The following is a 19,757-nucleotide window of genomic DNA, read 5'->3' as shown; positions in this document are numbered from 1 at the left end:
GCCGTCTGGTTGAGTTGCGCTCGTAGGCAGACTTGACAGTTACAGTTACAGTTACTTGAGCTACTAGCGTTATCGCGTCTCTGCTTCGGTTGCACTCCAGTCGAAGGCGAGTGTACGTGTATGTGTTGGACGGACATGTGTGCGTGTCTTCACGAAGTTAAAGTCAACAGACATTTGATTTGATTTAATGTGCGCACAAAGTCAAAGCGTGTGTGAGTGTGTGTGTGTGTGCGTGCGTGCGTGTGTACATGTATGAGGGAAGTGGTGGCCAGCTTCTTTCTTAGACGCAATTTGTTTTACTTGTGCCCAAGTGAGTGCATGTGTGTGTGTGTATGTACATATGTCAGATACTACGAATGTATTTACAAAGGAAAATCTCGAGCAAAAGTCTGGGAAAATTAACAAAGTAAAATTACAGCAAAATATTTACATTGTTCAATTAAATTTCAATATAAAAGAAAACCACCATCATGCCAAGCAACACGAGCACTGCTACTCCTGCACGCAGGCAACAGTATTTTTCAAAATTAACCACAAGTTGAACTTCACATAACATATTGAAAAAAAGAACACTTTAATAGCAAATATTTCAATATTAGTTCAATTAAGCACAATAAACACAATATACCTATTTGTGCAATAACGTGAACGAAACTGCAACACCAGCAAAGGCAACATCAGAAAGTTCAAGTGGAAACTACACGGCGCACACGAGCAAACAAACGCAGTCGCACACTAACCTGCTCACTCACTTACTTACAACGCTAGAAATTGTTACACAAAATGCATTCGAGGCTAAAATTCTTGGCATATTTACATTTAATATGCGCCGGCAGCATTTGCTCGTTGGAATTTAGCGCAGCACAACAGCAGCAGCAGCAGCAACAACAACAACAGCAGCAGCAACAGCAATACTACCAACAACAACAGTTGCAACAACAATCAGCATCGTTAACCGAGAAAATACCATTAGGTGAGTCTCAAAAGCATTGCCGGCAGTTGTCGCTAGTATTTTCAGTTTCCGTGGATTTTGCACAGAAATTTCAGTTTTTTCTTTTTCTGTGTGTGTGTGTGTGTATGTGAATTGTAGTATATACTACTCGTATATGTACATATGTTGAATATATTCTTTATTTTTGTTGCATTTTTTGTTGCCAGCGTCGCTGTTTGTGCTTTATTTTTATTATGCACTGGTGCTTATTTTGAACACAGAGACGTGCAGGCTCCTCAGTCACTGCACCTGCAGTCATTTTGCCACGCCCCTTTGTGTGGCATGCAGCAGCCGGTGCTCACATTTGCTAATGTGACAGTCATGCTGCTTTACACTGACACCTGCCGCCTCCCTCACCACCTGTCTGCCCACTTCGCTGAAAAGCGCAACACAAAATTGCTGCATCAACACTTCGTTTGCTCTCTTTCCCTTTCCTTTTTCCCTTTTTCTTTTTGTATTATTTTTTACGCTTGAGAAGTGCCGCCTTTTGCATGCCAGGCGTTCTAGAGATGGGCAAGAACCGGGTCTGATGTCGCAAAAACAGAACTCAATTTATTATCCTTGTAATAAATTATTTATAAAAAGCAAAACAGTTTTCAAATTATATTAAAGAAAACTTATTTGCTTTGAATATCTATGCATAGTAGTTGAGATATAAATAAATAATGTATGTAATAAGTGACTATGACAATTCGAGATTAGTTTGAATATTCCGTTGTAAATTTTATATAAATATTTAGTGTTTGTGTGGGACAATGTTAAATAAATTTTTAATTATTTAGATGTTGTACACGAAAACATTAGCTCCACATAAAAGCCGAAATAAATAACTTATGTATTTAGTTCCTGTTCACCAATCATAAAAACATGCAAATTTTCTGGGTGGAAACGGATATAATTCTAAAATTAAGATATGTTAATGTCATTAATTGTGTGTTGTTAAAAGTTTAATTATTTTAAAATTTAATTTATAAATTTATAAAAGAAAAACCATATAGTTTTAAGGCCATTTTGATTTTTACCAATATACAGCTTTTGAATCTTTAAAGATAAATAAAAATAAATATAAATCTTTTGAGATTAAAATGAAAACGAAAACCCGAACTCATTAATTTAGAAGGCATTTTTCAAAAATAAAATGAAATCTGCTACACTCAGGCATGTAGTTTTCACAAAAACTCCTCTAAATGTTAACTATTTGTTGGAGGAGAATAGTTTATAAGTAATGAAATTATTTGAAGTGTTAAACCACATGGCTGTTAACAGTAACATCGATGTTAAAACCCGCGTATTAACATAACACTGGAGTTGCTGTAGCCTGAGCACATTCCAGTACAGCACACTACCTGCATAACAGAACTGATACCATTTTGATGTTAATACATTCCTATTCACATAGCACTGGACGTACTGTAGTGTGAGCATATTTCTGCTAATACAGTACTCAGCTGCTAGCGCTATGGCGGCAAGACACGTCGTATGAGCTGAAAACTTAACACCATTACATATGGAATGTCAGCAGCTCCATTTCTTGCCATAAGAAGCATTCATAACATCGCGGACTTATACGAGTCTGAGTACCCTGTAGGTGCTGCTACATTGCGCAGCGACTTATACGTGGACGATGTTCTCACGGGTGCAGACGGGCTATCCAAATTACAAGAGAAAAAGAATGAAACGGTAAAGATCCTTTCTGAAGCAGGATTACAACTCACAAAATTCAGCAGCAATTCAACAGACATTGTACGAACGTCTGAAAACGAAGTTTTTATTGCGCTTTAGGATCAAGATGTTACGAAAACACTTGGAGTGGCACGGCAATCTCGTCGTGATGTATTCGTATTTCGTTACGGATAGCAGGAAAATGAACCAATTACCAAACGCAATATTCTTTCACGAATCGCTCGAACCTTCGATCTTCTAGGGTTCATCAGCCAAGACCTTATACGGTGTAAAATTCTACTTCAAGATTTGACTTTAAAGGGGCTCTATTGGGACATTCCTGTTGATGGAATTCTGCGAGAAAGATGGATGGACTTGCTTGATGATCTGAAAGATCTAGCCAAGTTGGAAATTCCACGATATGTTTTCAGATCTCCGACGCATCGCTATGAAAAACATGGACTCGCAGACGCTTCTGAAAGAGCATACGATTGCTGCATATATGTTTTTTAAATTAAACATTCACAGTTTACTTTAAAAATTCTGTAATTTTTAACTGCCCGCCTAGAGAACTACAATATAATATTAGTTATGCTTATTTCCTGCTTATTTTCCTGCTCGTTTTAAACTCAATGTGTCACGATGAACACAGCCCCGAAAAATTAAACATGATTCCGGCCCATCTCTAGGATCCCACTTGACTGCTTGCATCTGTGTGCCTATGTGTGTCTCTGTGTGTGTGTCTGTGACATTATGCTATCATTTGTGCAAATATTTATTCTCGTCTTGCATGTTTTTCGTTTAATATTAACAGTCTGTGTCAAAAGTTGCCTTAATATTTAATGAGGGGATTGGAGTGGGACAATAAAAGTGCATACAAAAAGTTTGCAAAAAGTATGTGCTTAATACTTATTTATTTTTTTCATCTTCTTCTTCTTGTTCTTCTTTTTGTGCCTTGTCGCTATTTCCCACAGGCGCCATATTCGAACAGGGGACGGATGATGTGCAGTCAGCCTTTAAATATGCAATGCTCAATCACAATCTCAATGTTACATCGCGTCGCTTTGAATTGCAGGCGTACGTTGATGTCATCAATACGGCGGATGCATTCAAATTATCACGCTTGAGTGAGTTGCCAACGCTTCAAAAGAACACACACTAAGTACATACTATACATACATACACACACACACACATATAGATTATGCCACGCCCCACATTACAGCACGAAAGCAATTACAAGAGCAAAAAAACCAAACAAAGCAAAACAAAACAGAATAGAACAAATCGGGCGACAGTCGCATCTGAGCGCCAATTTATCCTTGCATCGATATCTATCTATGTATCTATCTATCTATGTATCTAGACAGTAAGAGTACACGCTCTCAACTGTCGCTTTATATTGTATATTCTGTTGTTCAGTTTCCATTAATTATGCGCATTTTTATTGAAAATTGGTTTCACTTTGCAACCCTTACCAATCAGTCCTTCACATCCCACACCATCCGCTCTACTACTCCAGAGTATCGGGATATCGGTGAACGGCAGCCATTGCCAACATTTAATTGTGCACATTTATTTCAATGATCTATTTCTCCCCGTTTAATTTTGCATCTTTTTCAACCACGCTCTACGCGCCTCGACCGACCTAGACACATCCACCAAATCAACCACCCAGCCACCCAGCCACCCAACCACTACATAATCATCGTACAACCTCATCACACTCCTCCACACAGGGCCACGGCCACAATTCTTTTAGTTCACCTACTCGCACTCCATTTTGTAACTGTTGCTCCACTTCTCGAAATTTATTGCCGTAACTGCAGTCTGCAATCAATTTTCGCGAGGCGTTTACTCAATGCTGGGCGCCGTATCGCCGGACTCCTTTGACACATTGCACTCCTATTCGAATACGTTTCAGATGCCATTTGTGACGCCCTGGTTTCCCGAAAAGGTAAGTGTTTGTTGTTCAAAAGCCAAACATACACACACACACACACAGACCCATACTCCCAATATTCCCAATACTCCACACGTACGTAATATAATTGATTTTTATGTGCTGCTATTTAGGGTTTCGGATGGTTGTGTGTGAGTGTGTAAGTGTGCGAGGGAGATAGAGATAACCTGTATTTGGTGTGGGGTGTGTAGCTTAATTAAATCAGTTTGGCAACCAGCCCTTGTCTAATGGAGCTGAAAAGGTTATTAATGAATAAAATAACATTAAAGTAAGTTAAATGAACTTAATTGAGGGTTGAAGGGTTGAAACATTTAAAAATAAAATGTTAAATTGCAGTATTTAAGTAGTAAGTCAAGTTGATAATGCTACTTTAAAAAGAGTTTAAACATTTTCAAAAGTTTTGAGTATTTCCTTTTTAAATGTTTATGTATTGGGAAGTCTTTCCATTAAATGGTATTTCCCCCGCACTTCTCGATTTTCGACTTTGATTTGACTAAATGAAGCATTGCAATACCTTTTATGTATAAGCGATGATTTGGAATTCAATCAAGTAACACATTTTTTAACGTGAACATTAGGCATAATGAGGGAATATTTTTGAAGCAATTATAATAGAATGATTAATAGATAATAGCTGCATAAAACCCTTTTCAGAATACTAATCGAATTAAATGCTGAAGTAAATAGCTGTGCTGTTGACCAGTTTTAAAATCTTTTCGTTTTGCTTGCATCTAGGGGCATCTTAATTTAAATAATTATATATTTTGTGTACGCCTGCAGAATACTACTACTTGTATTTGACATTCGTAAGTTAAGCTTCTTAAAGTCCGCCAGATATTTTCCAAAACTGTCGAAAGCAATGTCCTTGCTGTTTTATTTTTAAATATGCTGCTCCCGCCAACCTATACATAAATAATTGTTTCGTATTGGACTCAATATGTTTAGTAATTAGTCTAAGTAGTGGCGATATAGCTTTGTTCTAATAACATAGCTTTGTTGAAATCGTTTATTCAAATATTCGTGGCTCTCATGCAGGCTTATCTAAGTATCAGCAACTAATTTAATAGCCCGATGAGGATTTAATAACGTAGGATCTCAATTATTTAGCTATTCTCTGCACTTTTACGGCATTAAGTTCGCATATTAAAAACATTTTCTGCCCATATTCGCCATATGCTGAGTGGCCATAATTGCTGCTCAAACGCTCCGACCAGTTTAATGTTCGACCATTTTGTCAAGTTTATAAAAATAAAGCCATGCTCGTATAAAATGACTCGTCAGCCACTTCCTCTTGTTGTTGTTTAAGTTGTTGTTGTTGTTGATGCTGCTGGTGCTGCTGCCGCTGCCGCTGCCGCCAGACGTTCACTAAATCAAAGCCAAAGCACAAATCATAATAATTGTAATTTGAAGAAAATTTACTACCAACAAACAGAAGGCAGTGTTGTTGTTGCAGCTGTTGTTGTCACTGTTGCGGGCAAGAGAGACTCTGAGGCTGAGACCGAGTCTGAACGGAGAAGCCCAACAGTGTCGCACACACTTCTGAAAACAAAAAGCCAAACAAACAACCAAACAACCAAAGCCGGAAGACAATATCAAAAGCGAGAGAGGGAGCGGCCGGGCAGCCGAACGAGTGCAAAAAAATTTATGACGCGCTCTTGGCCTCTTTTATTTCAATCACTATAAATCAAGATATGGCGGGGAGGCTAAGGGAGCAGCAGCGGCAGTCATAGGAGCAGCACCAGCAGCAGCAATAACAACAACAATGAGAAGAACACTCGCATAACAGACTGCGCACTTGTGTGTCAGGCTGAGTGTGTGCTCTATAACTGTGTGCGTGTGTGTGTGTGTGTGTGTGCGCGCACTCGAGCTTGTTGTTACAGCTAAGCGGAAACGGGACTTTGTGTATCTCGCACATATCTCGATGTATCCTCCATATATGGACTTACGGCTCGCCTCGCCTCGCCTCCTTCTGCCCTGTTCTGTTCAGTGCTGCTTCGTGTTGAGGCAGGCCGGAATGGCATTGCGAGTGGCAGGCAGAGGTGGCATTGAGGGAGTTGCGGGGATTGTAGACAAGCGGAAACGCGTTTCATTTTATTATTGCTTCATGTAGCGTACACATTACATTGTTATCCCCCCCCTCTCAACACCCTTCTCACACACAACCACCGTTACTCTGTTACTCTTTCTAATGTGTGCGTGCGTTTGTGCTTGTTGCTATTGTTTTGCATACTTTTAGGTGCTTACACCGTCGTCGGGTCTGCTCGATTTCGCTATCAGCATGCGTCCGGATTATCATCAGGCGATTATTGATACTATACAGTACTATGGCTGGCATAGCATAATATATCTCTATGATTCCCATGATGGTGAGTACAAAATACAAACACACTCCCCCTCTCTGTCTTTCTCTCCCTTTCTCTTACTTTTCTGCTTGTAGGCATTAAAATCGCTTGCGTGTGTGTGTGTGTGTGTGTGTGTGTGCGTGCACGCGCCTAAATCTAGGCCACACATTATGCATATCTTTTTGTTGCCATAGCTATAGCTGTTTTTCTTTTGTTGTTGCTTTTGTGGCGTTGTTAATGTTTACTGTTTTGATTTGATTTCGTTTTCATTTGGATTTGTCTTTGGCTTTGGCTTTCATGAGCTAATTAAACGGAGCGAATTGTGCATGGTGGTGGCCAGAATTTCAACTTTATTAGCAGACGCGTTGAGATGGAATGGGCAGAGTCGAGACAAGTCATGACTTTTTTTGATATCCAAAGCGTAGCTCATTGACTGCAGAATCGTGTGTGCGATTGTGTGTGTATCTGGGTCCGTGTTTGCGCCTGCCGATTAAATACCAACAGGGCAGATTTGCAAATGTAATGAAATTTCGACCCAAACATTATCATCAAAGACTGGAAATTCGGTTGCTAGTTGCATAAATTTGCTCACAATTAGGTGTGAACAGCTGATCACAGAACATATAAAGCCGGCTATTTTTACTAATACATATGTAATTAAATAAACAGCTACAGCAACAAAACAAAAAGTGGAAATATACATACTAGCAGAGGGCTTAACGCACCACTGAGCCTCAAGTGTTTAGCCAGCTTAAGGCTCACGACCCATGAATATATTCATTTTAACTTACAGTGGACATTGCATAAAATGATTCCGATTATACTTTGCTTGAAAACGAAAACAAAGAGTATCAATACGTTACAAATTAGAAACACACTTTGTATCTTATTAAGAAGCTGAGCTTTTCATTGTTAACTAATTATAGAAACACAAAAATGAATAAGAAAATGTTTACGAATATATGAAATGAATAATATCAAATTTATAAAGTGTTAACTGAGGATTACTTTTACTTTTCTGTCTTTTATTTTCACTTTCAAAGCTCGCTAAATATATAATGTAGTTTGTACTATATTATTTATTGAATAACATTTCAAAGCAGGCGCATTAGGAATATAATGTTAAACAAATTCGTTGAACTTGGATTTAATTTCTCTTGTCTTGTTTCCTCTTCTTTTAGCAGAGTTTCACTGTCTGGTATCGTTTGTCTGTCTCGAGTGCCTAATGTGTGTTGGGCTGCGTTCTTTTTGTTGTGTTAAAATTTATTTCAAAGCAATTTCCGCCCATCTGCGTGCATGTGAGTGTGTGAGTGTGTGTGTGTGTGCGTGTGTGCGTGTGCTTGTGTGGCAACGGTGCCAGAAGTAGCAACAATTACGGCCAAAGATGAAGACATCAAGCGAATGGCAAGGCAAAGGCAACGGCAACGGCAAAGGCAATGCCAAAAGACACGACACGACATTTTTAAGTTGTATAAAATTACGCACACACGCGTGCTCCTTGTGTGTGTGCGTGTGTGTGTGTGTGGGTGTGTTAGCGTGTGCGTTGAGTGCACATAATGGTGGCAGTAATAACAGACACGAGCCACCGCGCTTCGTTCGCATTGCAAAATTCATATAATATTACGTATACGCCGCAGTGATTTTCTTAATTTTTTTTAAAACATTTTTTATATTGTTCCGCTGTCGTCGTCGTCGTCGTCGTCGCCGCCTTTTTGTGCTACTTTTTCTTTTGTGTAATGAGTTCACACGCTGTCGTAATGGCTGCCTTCATGTGGGGCTGTGTATGTGCATGTGTGTTTGTGTGTGTGTGCAAGCGTGTGTGTCATGTGTTAATGACTCTGTGTGAAATAAAATTTATGACTTTATGCAACTGCTGCTCATTCTGCTGACTGCCTTAACAATTTTTCTCGTACTTCGTCCTTTTTTTTGTCCATTTCTTTCGTTTTTTTTTTGTTGGTGTATTTTAATATTTTTCCCCACTTGGTTTTTGTGCTGCTCACTGCTGGTTGCTCACGAAAAGTAGGCCGACATTGTTGCCGTTGGCATTGGCAAATATAAGTGTGCGAAGTAGGAAAAGGAAACGCCGCACAGCAGCTTGTGCCATATTCCTGTTGCTGTTGTTATTTTTGCCTTTGCCCGCTATTGTTGTTGCTGTTGCCGTTTTGGCCGACTTCAGCTCTTTTGGGGTGCGCTCAATACGCCTGCCGTTTACATTGTTAACGAAAAATATATATATACTCGTATATATGTATGTATGTGAATAAAAGGGCCAACAGACAAACACACACAACACACACACACAGCGAGTTTATATTTTAATGCCGCTGTCAGCAGTTTGTTGTTATTGCTTTGTTCTACCCCTTGTTGCCGGTTTTTTTTTGTGTGTGAGCGTGCTTCCACGGCTGCTTCAGCGTGCAACGTACGGCGACAAATTGGTAGCATATTTTTCGGCGCATTCATGAATACAAAAGTGTGCCGCTATAGGAGATAGGAGCGAGAGATAGGAGTGAAGGAAAAAAGCATAGGAAACATTCAATAAAACATCATCGAAAGAGCGACAGCCCTGGCGCACAAGTCACACAAACAAACAAACAAACAAACAAACAAACAAACAAACAAACAAACAAACAAACAAACTGACAAACAGACAGACAGAGCAGCAAACCAACAAATAGGAAGCAAGGCACGCACATTTTTTCGAGGCTACCGCTATTTATTGAAATGTTACAAAACGCAGCTCTACCAACCAACTAACCAAAGCAACCAACAAAAATGGGTGTGTGTGTGTTTTACAATTGTCTGTGCACTTCCGTTTCCGCTTTGCCTTTATGTGTACTGCTCTTGATGTTGCTGTTGTTATTGCTTTTGCCAGTTTTCTGTGGCATTGCCAGCAAATCATGCAGCCAGAAATCAATGACAACAACGTGCAACAAATGGTGTGTGAAAATAATTTTTTGTGCGCGTGACTCCCTTCTTCCCGCTGCCTGCAACACTGCCACACTGCCACACTGTGTAGATGTGACAAATTCATGGAACTGCCTGCTCACCCGACAAAAGCCCGTCAAGTGACACAAAGAATGGGTCATTGCTCAAACTAATGTCTTGTTAATGATATGCAATATTCCACATTGGTAGGCAGGCAGTCAAATAGGGAGATATATGTATATATGTGTATAGTATGCATGCGTAATCTTTTATTGAATGACATGACTTGTTAACAGCAGGATAACACAGCCACCGGCAGAATAAAACACAATGACTCGGCGTTCACACTCGAACATGAGGTGTGCGCAACAGCGTCGAGAAAGTCATACTCGTATGTAAAATAAATATTTGCTAATGCGGAATATCAACAGTTAGTGGTTTAGAAGAATAGATAGCATTTCTACTTAATACTGCGTTCATTGTTGAGGCGTTTAATAAGCCCTGCATGATTATTTATTCATTGTGTGCTAAAAAATCAAAAAATTTTTTTCAAACCAACCCAACATTAATTTGAGCGAATTTAAAGCACTTCAGTAGAAAACATGTTTCTGAAGCTCACATTTTCTATCCTAGATATTTATTGTAGAGGAATTTATAAATGCTTCGTGGTAGCAGCATCCTGGTTTCTTCGCTTTGATCTCATGCTTTGATTAATATATGTATTTATTAGGTTATCTATTTCGTTTTCATTTTGGTATTTATTTCATTTCCTGTTCTGCTTTCATCATACGGTCGTGTGTTGAATTGTTTGCCTGAGGAATCATTTAAGTCCATCATGCGTTCACAATTCAATAGAGTATTCGTTTCCTTGTCGGCTGTTAGGTGCTTGGCTGCCTGCGACTGAATGTTGGCTGATGTTAGCCGCATGGACAACCACATATTTTGATGGTCTTTGTTTTATTTGTGTTTTGCCGTATTCCGTTTCTGACACCGAATATCCGAGTTTCCGTACATATTCATTCGTTCACAGGCTTGCTACGGCTGCAGCAAATCTATCAAGAACTGAAGCCCGGAAATGAAACATTTCGCGTGCAAATGGTCAAACGGATCGCCAATGTAACAATGGCCATTGAGTTTTTGCACACGCTCGAGGATTTGGGGCGCTTCAGCAAAAAGCGCATCGTGCTCGACTGCCCGGCGGAAATGGCCAAAGAGATCATTGTCCAGCATGTGCGAGACATAAAGCTGGGACGGCGTACCTATCATTACTTGCTCAGCGGGCTGGTGAGTAGTTGGCTCTGTGAGTGGGTCTCTGGGTGTGGGTCTCGATGTTTCCCTTGGGGTTTTAATAAGCAATTATTACTCGATTCCGCTGTGTGGCGACCACAACAATAACAACAATACCACCAGCTGAATACTGACATGTTTTTATCTTTTTCTACACCACCTCCCCCCCCCCCCCCATGTGACCCGGCACAGGTCATGGACAACCATTGGCCCAGTGATGTGATTGAATTCGGGGCCATCAACATCACGGGTTTTCGCATTGTCGACACTAATCGGCGAGCCGTGCGTGATTTTCATGACAGCCGGAAACGTTTGGAGCCGGCAAGTGGCGTAGGAACAGCAGGCGGGGGAAATGCCGGCGGCAGCAGCGGTAACGTGGCTGCAATTTCGGTAAATGTTTGAGGCAGTTGTTGACAGACGGCGACATGCAGCGACACTTAAACACCCTTTACCCCTACCCTCCTTTCACACCAATACATTCACCTCTACAGGCACAGGCAGCACTCATGTATGATGCCGTTTTCGTTCTGGTCGAGGCCTTTAACCGGATTTTGCGCAAGAAGCCGGACCAGTTTCGTGCCAATCATCTGCAGCGGCGTAGTCATGGCTCATCATCTGCCTCCACCATGGCTCTGAATGAATCAACAGCGCTGCTGGACTGCAACACATCGAAGGGTTGGGTCACGCCTTGGGAGCAGGGCGACAAGATATCACGTGTGCTGCGCAAGGTAACATCCTCTGCCCATGCTTGTGCTCATTTAAATTGCACACCTACCCTGCAGGTGGAGATCGAGGGGCTGACCGGTGAGATTCGTTTCGATGACGACGGGCGTCGCATCAACTATACGCTGCAGGTGGTGGAAATGTCGGTGAACAGCACTTTGCAGCAAGTGGCTGAGTGGAGGGACGATGTGGGCCTGCTGCCCTTGCATGGGTATCGCTACAGTTCCACACGTTCGATGTCGTCCAGCTCGGCAGACTATGCCCGCAATCACACGTACATAGTGACCAGTGTGCTGGAGGAACCCTACCTTATGCACAAGCAGGCGAACTATGGGGAACAGTTGGCGGGCAATGATCGCTTTGAGGGCTACTGCAAGGATTTGGCAGAGCTGTTGGCCAATAAGCTGGGCATACGGTGTAAGTAGTAGTGTGGGGGTATCCACAACCCCGGAAATTCTATAGCTTAAATGCTCCTTGCAGTCGAGCTGCGACTCGTCCAAGATGGCAGCTATGGCGCTGAAAATCAATACGCCCCTGGAGGCTGGGATGGCATGGTGGGTGAGCTGGTGCGAAAGGTAAGCTCAAGGCTGGTGCAGTCATTACTTCATTGTTTCAGGTTATCAATTGAATTACAACCGCTTCTCTCGCCCTCCTTCTCCCTCTCTTCTGTGCTCCCTCTTATAGGAGGCGGACATTGCCATAGCAGCGATGACCATAACTGCAGAGCGCGAACGCGTTATTGATTTTAGCAAACCTTTCATGTCGCTGGGCATATCCATTATGATCAAGAAGCCTGTGAAGCAAACTCCCGGTGTTTTTAGTTTCCTCAACCCACTCTCCCAGGAGATTTGGGTAAGTTTCATTTACCAGCGACATTCCCCAATGCATAGTGCTCACTTCTCCATTGCAGATGAGTGTTATTCTGAGCTATGTGGGCGTGAGTGTTGTGCTCTACTTTGTCACTCGCTTTCCACCCTACGAGTGGCGCATTGTGCGCCGCCCTGCGGCAGATCAGGCGTTGACAGCATCCAGTCAACAGCCGCCAGGCTTCATTGGCGGCGTCACCCACAACGAACAAATATCCTCGGGTGCCACCAGTGCTCAGGTCAATGCACAGCAGTTGCCATCTACTGTGGTGCCTCCAAATGACTTCACGCTGCTTAATTCCTTTTGGTATTCGTTGGCCGCCTTTATGCAGCAGGGCAGTGACCTAACGCCACCCTCGATTTCGGGTCGTATTGCCGCAGCCGTCTGGTGGTTCTTTACGCTAATTCTGATCTCATCCTATACGGCCAATCTGGCCGCTTTTCTCACAGTTGAACGCATGGTGGCGCCCATCAAGTCGCCCGAGGATCTGGCCATGCAGACAGATGTCCAATATGGCACATTATTGCATGGTTCCACTTGGGACTTCTTCAGGGTAAGTGAATTAGCATAAGAAGCCTTGATAGCTCTCCCCCTTTCCGTTGGCGAGATCTTTAACGCATGAACTTTATAGCGCTCCCAAATCGGTCTGCACAACAAAATGTGGGAGTATATGAATGCCAATCCCCATCTGTCTGTACATGCCTATGATGAGGGCATCAGACGCGTGCGCACCTCGAAGGGCAAGTATGCGCTCCTCGTCGAGTCGCCCAAGAACGAGTACGTGAATGCGCGAGCGCCCTGCGATACCATGAAAGTGGGCCGAAATATCGACACGAAGGGCTTTGGCGTGGCCACGCCCATTGGCTCGCCACTTAGGTGAGTGTTGGCTGCCCGTGTTTAAGTGCTTAAAGTCAAACTGTCATCCTTCTGGGCTGAAATGTTTTAGAAACCGCCTCAACCTAGCCGTGCTCTCGCTCAAGGAGAACGGGGAGCTGTTGAAGTTGCGCAACAAATGGTGGTACGATAAGACCGAGTGCAATCCCAATCAGGATAGCCAGGAGACAGCAACACCTAACGAGCTGTCTTTGAGCAATGTCGCTGGCATTTATTACATACTTATTGGAGGGCTGCTGCTGGCCGTCATTGTGGCCATCATGGAGTTTTTCTGCCGCAGCAAAGCATCGCGTCTGAAGACGCAAACGAATGCCAATGGTGGCATACTGGCCTCCTCAACATATCAGCGCGACTCTCTGTCGGATGCCATCATGCACTCGCAGGCCAAGTTGGCGATGCAGGCGAGCAGCGAATACGACGAGCGACTGGTCGGCGTGGAGGTTGGTCCCATGGCTAGCTAGAACCTAGCCCTTTTCTAATTTATTTCTCGCTCTCTCCCTTTTTCTGTTTCTCTCTACTTATATACCAATTAGTTGGCCTCCAATGTTCGGTATCAGTACAGCATGTAAACCTCTCCACCCTAGAGGACGGCAGAACTGTTTAGCTCATAAATTGTGTTGTACATAACTAAGTCATCAAACTAAGGAACGCTGGCAATCAAGTTGGCGTCTGCCGCAGTCGAGTGGCGGCGACGGGCAGATGACGGGATCGTTCCACACTGTACATAATTATTTTTGATAAATGTATACAAGACATGTAAAAAAAAAACAAAAACAAAAACCAAAAATAGACAAAGCCATGCATAATAAACTAATACTATGGTTAAGTAAAAATTATTCCAAATAATAAAGCATACATTTTAAGCAACTCAAGTCTGGTGTTCTTTTTCTCTTCCACATGCCCGAAAAAAATAATAAAAGTAGAACTCACGTCTTTTATGGGGAATGCGTGAGTGTGTGTGTGTGAGTGTGTCTGCATGCGTATGAGTGTGCTGACATGCTGCCACATATGAGCGGTATGTGTGGGTGTGCGTGGGCTTGTGTGTGTGTGTGTGTGTGTAGGTAAGCCGCTTAGCTGACTTAAAGTTTTAACAAAGCAGCAGTAGTAGCGTAAACAGGACTAGGAACGACTGATTCGGTTGGTTGCCGGAATGTGATGGGGTGCGGCAAAGGGGGGAAGTGGTGGGGTGTCGGGTGAAGGGGGAATGGGGGAATGGGGAGGGGCTGTAACCCTCGCACAACTTAAGCGGCTTTCAATGTAAACTTTGCGTTTAGTGCGCGAGCAGCGCGCGGTCGACTTTTTGTTTGCAGCTAACCGGCACTTCTCACTGCTCCCAGCAACTATAACAACAATAGCAATTGCAACAACAACAACAACAATGGCAACAACAAATGACAAGTGACTGAATTATGCATGCGCCAAGTTAACACAAACACGTCAATAAAGCTGCACACAGTCGCAGTTGCCGCAATCTATAAAAGTTGAAAGCGGGCTGGGATTTAGGAAAGAATTGTCTCTACTCCGACTCCCACGCCCACGCCCACTCCCACTCCTTCTACCCTAACATATTTATGTTGGAGCTCTATAGAATTTCATTTTAATTTGGCCTTTTGTGTTATAATAAATGGCTCACAAATAACAGTTTTTGTAACGACGACGGCGACTGCGGCGGCAGTGGTTTTTGTTGCCCACAAATGCATTTTTATAATTTCGGTTATGTACATACTTGAATGAATATTTGTGCATTAGTATATGTAGTCACATGTGTGTGTGTGTGTGTGTGTTTGTGCGCGTGTATTTAATTAGTATTGGCAATAAAGTGAAATGGAATTCGAATTTGATTTTACACAAATGCCTAGCAATTATTTTTAACTGCCTTTCAATTTTATTAAATTGCGGCAAATCAGCTTTGAGTGAATTAGCGTGATTTTGTTTTGTGCGCATTCCTCTTTCCCTGTCTTTGTGTGTAATGTAAATACTATACTATACTATATATATATAAATATATATATATATGTGTGTGTGTGTGTGTGTATGTGTGCATCATTTCCTTTGTGCCTCCTCCTTTTGGTATTTCGTTTGCGGCCATTTGATGTGCACATTGTTGTATGGCGTATAAATTTAATTTGGCTTTGTTTAGATAAATGGCAAATTTAAAATGCAATTCGACACCTGGGGGCTTATTTGTTTTGACTTTAAGCCGAACAAAAATAGCACAGAGAACAATTCCCAAAAGCGTTTCCAGCCAGACATCTGGTGTGAGTGGTGTGGAAGAGGACAGCTAACAAAATATCTGATCCTTAATAGCTGAAATTTATTCACCCACACTCCCTTTGTATAGCAGAGTGGAAACTCAAAGATAAATAATACTGACGAAATAAAATCAAAGTTAGCAGGTAGTGGAGTCTGGCATCGGTGGAGTGAGTAGAGTTTAAAAGTTGTTCGTACTAAGCTCGATTTCTGCGACCATTTCTATTGCAGCTATATTATTCCAAAGCTACATAGTCTGAATACCAGATTTGTTTATGTTTTGTAATAAAGGTGTTCTGCGTGTAAATGAGACAAGTCTACATATGCACATGCCAAGATAAATAATGATCGGCCTCAATACGGACAGAAGACATGTCCATATCGATTTATCAATATCGTAACAAAAACTGTTAAATAGAATAAATTTCAAAATGCAAATCTCTACTATAGATGTATAGATTACGTTTGATGTGATTTTATTTTAATTGTTAGCTGACTATTTTGCTTGTATTTGCAACTATAATCCAGGGCTATACTACCACAGGTAGACGTGATAAGCGGGAATTTGCACAGGTGTCGAACTTTATGAACTTTTTAAAGTAATTACCTGGACTCAAAAATAATAAACGAGCCCCTGCTGCAGGCACGCCGATAAGTTTTGTCGCTTTTATTGAACACGGCCAAAAAATGAAAAGACGTAGAAAAAGTAAAAACTACTGGCAATTTGCTAGACTTTACAACAATTCTGACCCATAACCTTTGGCAAGTTGCAGTGTTGGCTTAGCCGTGTCATCTTTGCCGTTTTCAAGCAAAACTTCTACAGCTCTCCACATAGCTTGAAGTAACTGGAAGCGCTTTGCATAAATTTCGGGCGCTCTGTTCTGAAAGTTCGACAGTCACGCGCCAGTTTTATGCGCCGCTGCAGCTCACGGCTAACAACTTGGTTTTGGAGGACGTACGACGTTGTGGGGGTCGGTGCCGTGTGGGGAGCGATGATGCGAAGGGGGAGCGGGGATAGCAGTATGGCTGTTGATTTGTTGAAAAGCCGCAGGATTTGCGCGACAGTAAGCAGCCTGACTTTTTGGCGTAGCACATTTAATGCCGAAATCGATTTTTCAATAAATTCCGACCAAAAAAATAAAGAACGAAAAAGTGAGGAATAGAACTTGAAAAGCCACAGCAAGCGCCCGTTTTCCGGTTGTGTGAGTTCCACACACGTGCACACACATATACTCTCTTACACACACACGCACTCACACACAGTCGTACACACATCCATACTGAACGCACAATTTTAAGTGAAATGCAAAAATACAAAAAACTTTCGCCGTAAATTTTCATATTTATTTATTTTGTCAATCCTCATGCCTTGTCGTAATACGGCGTGTGTGGCAAAAGTTTTCCACGCACGCTGCGCCAACTTGACGACTACGAACTAGGATGATGAGGATGACAAGGATGACGACGAATGGCTCCGAGGCGGAGCGAAATGAATGCGTTGCGCAGATCAGAGCTGGGCGATATGTGAGCTAACTGTGAGCCCTAGCCGGAATACGGACCATTGTGCATACGATTTACCAAAGAGTCAAACATATAGTATAACTATACGAGTATGTGTGTATGTGTGTGTGTAAGTATATATGAGCTATATGCTTTGTTGCAGATAAGCTTGGCTGTCGCACTGGCAGTGCCAGCGTCAAAAAGAATCACAGCGGATTTTTTGGGTAACTCGTGCAAAATGACAGACAGATAAAGTCCCTCGCCTGGATGTCGGGATGTCGGGATGTCGGGGCGTTAAGACGTCGGTCGGAGGCATCGGGGCGTGTGTGCGCCACGCACTCGCAATCAAAAATATTATGTTACATTTACATGGCTTTGCGTTCGCTGCGACGCATCAAAAGTCATAATATTAGCAAATGATGAACGTGCAAGTTTTTGATAAGTTTCGGGGAACATGCTGCTCTCGGGGAATCACAATGAAAATATTATAACAATAATAGTAATATACATATAAAGTTCTTTAAAGTTGCATTATGCTCAACCGCTTGGCGAATCAAATCCCACTGTGCAGGGAGAGCTGAAGCCATAATTTATGGGCTGCAATAAAAATGCTGCGGCAGCATTCAAGTTTTGTTTGCTTGTTGTGGGTCAGAAAACTGCAAAAACCGTTACGTGGCTTGCGATGCATTTGTCATTGAATTATGACACAGCATCGGTCAGAATAAATGTAGCATTTCACAAACATTAGCTAATTCCTAGGCCTTAATGCCACAGAGCGTATGCATGTATTTTAATTTGTTTTATGTACATATCAAACAATATTAATTAATTTGTATTGATTTATTTTTTATGTTGCTTTGATTCGCCATAATTCATTAATTTCACGTTGTGATTTTGACAGTTTCAATTAAATACGAGCCCACACATGCTATACAGACAGTCATACGCTTGGGCAAACACCAGTATACGTGTATGGGAGAATAAAAATTAGCTAACCTTGCAGACCTGACGTGGAAATGTCAAACACGTTCAATGCGGTTTGGCTAGTTTAAAATAAATGAAACTAAAAGGTAAACATATTTAGGTATATTTACAATTATTGCTTATTTTATTTGCTTTTATTTCATAAATTGCCTAAAATTACTTTCAATTGACAAACCAAATATCTTACCACATTTATTTTCGAATATCAAATGTTTATCAACTTGCGAATAAGAATATTTTATTTACATTTTGATTGGAATGGCTGACGAAAATCCAAACCACACTGAGTCGCAAAAAAGGGTTTTGATGTACAAAATATTTATGCTCCGGTTTTAATTCTAGGGGAGGCTAAGTCAGGTCAGATAAATGTTTTCACCAATGTCCATAGAACGAATAAATCTAACGGAGATTTAAAAAAACCTGCGTGCCTTCATTGAACTTAAAAGAAAAACAAGATAGAACGCTACAGTCGAGCAAGCCCGACAGTAAAATAGCCTGTACTCTCCACAAAAAGGAAAAATTAAAAAAAAAAAAATTAAAAAAAATTAAATTATTAAAAAAAATGAATGAATTAATTAATTAAAATAATTAATTAAATTAAATTAGAATACATGTTTATGTTCAGTTTAAACAGCATACATTTACATCACGTACCTATGCGTGTTTATATGCGTGTATGTATGCAGCACAAAGTTGAACCAAAGCAGCAACAACAACAACAGCTGCGGGCAGCGCTGCCGACAGAGCTGCAGGCAGCGCATGAGCAGCGATTTTACTTATGGCTATAACTTTCTTCAGAATTGACCTATCATGATGAAATTTGGCACACGGACACATTAGTACTAACTGGATGTACCTACTAAAATTGATTTTTAAATTCCGAGAATTACGGAAGTTATAAGAAAAAATACAAATTGCGGGGGAGTGGGGGGGTGTATCAGAAAAAATAAACAAACTCGTTCTGCCTAGGGCTTATAGGAACTTTGATACCAATTTTGGTTATCCTAGCTCTTGTACTTACTGAGATCCTTGCGCTCATACAGACAGACGGACAGACGGTCAGACGGACAGACGGACAGACGGTCAGACGGACAGACGGACAGACGGTCAGACGGACAGACGGACAGACGGACATGGCTATATCGACTCGTCTTCTCATCCTGATCAAGAATATATATACTTTGTGGGGTCTGCCACGCCTCCTTCTGTGTGTTACATACATGCGCACAAAACTAGTATAGCCTTTCACCCTTTGGGTACAGGCTATAATAAAGAAATGCCTTTTTTTTGGAACCTTAATTAGTAACTTAACGAAGTAAAGCAGAATTATCTTAGAAGTTGATAAAGGCCACCTCCTCATCACACGAAT

General features: G+C 41.6%; 1 protein-coding gene across 1 annotated transcript; it reads left to right on the top strand.

The window, feature by feature from the left end:
• Positions 1 to 104: 104 nt before the first annotated feature.
• LOC115622549 (glutamate receptor 1) lies at positions 105 to 14,450 on the top strand. Its single transcript, XM_030516516.1, has 14 exons — positions 105 to 973; positions 3,628 to 3,780; positions 4,483 to 4,610; positions 6,853 to 6,982; positions 10,914 to 11,167; positions 11,363 to 11,560; positions 11,662 to 11,898; positions 11,953 to 12,310; positions 12,374 to 12,468; positions 12,578 to 12,745; positions 12,804 to 13,313; positions 13,392 to 13,636; positions 13,707 to 14,094; positions 14,188 to 14,450. The coding sequence occupies exons 1-14, from the start codon at positions 784 to 786 to the stop codon at positions 14,221 to 14,223; spliced, it is 3,090 nt and encodes a 1,029-aa protein (XP_030372376.1). The 5' UTR covers positions 105 to 783; the 3' UTR covers positions 14,224 to 14,450.
• Positions 14,451 to 19,757: the final 5,307 nt, after the last annotated feature.

The sequence above is a fragment of the Scaptodrosophila lebanonensis genome, unplaced genomic scaffold (genome assembly GCF_003285725.1).
Source record: "Scaptodrosophila lebanonensis strain 11010-0011.00,11010-0021.00 unplaced genomic scaffold, SlebRS2 tig00000043-arrow-pilon, whole genome shotgun sequence".
Classification (NCBI taxonomy): Eukaryota; Metazoa; Arthropoda; class Insecta; order Diptera; family Drosophilidae; genus Scaptodrosophila; species Scaptodrosophila lebanonensis.
The sequence above is the reverse complement of the archived record's forward strand: the minus strand, read 5'-3'. Positions and strand labels throughout refer to the sequence as shown.

Bases quoted from the DNA above. Each gene is read 5' to 3' on its own strand.
- LOC115622549 (XM_030516516.1), top strand. From the start codon at position 784: ATGCATTCGAGGCTAAAATTCTTGGCATATTTACATTTAATATGCGCC. The intron at 974-3,627 runs GTGAGTCTCAAA...TATTTCCCACAG, and splicing joins AACCGAGAAAATACCATTAG to GCGCCATATTCGAACAGGGG. The intron at 11,168-11,362 runs GTGAGTAGTTGG...GACCCGGCACAG, and splicing joins ATTACTTGCTCAGCGGGCTG to GTCATGGACAACCATTGGCC.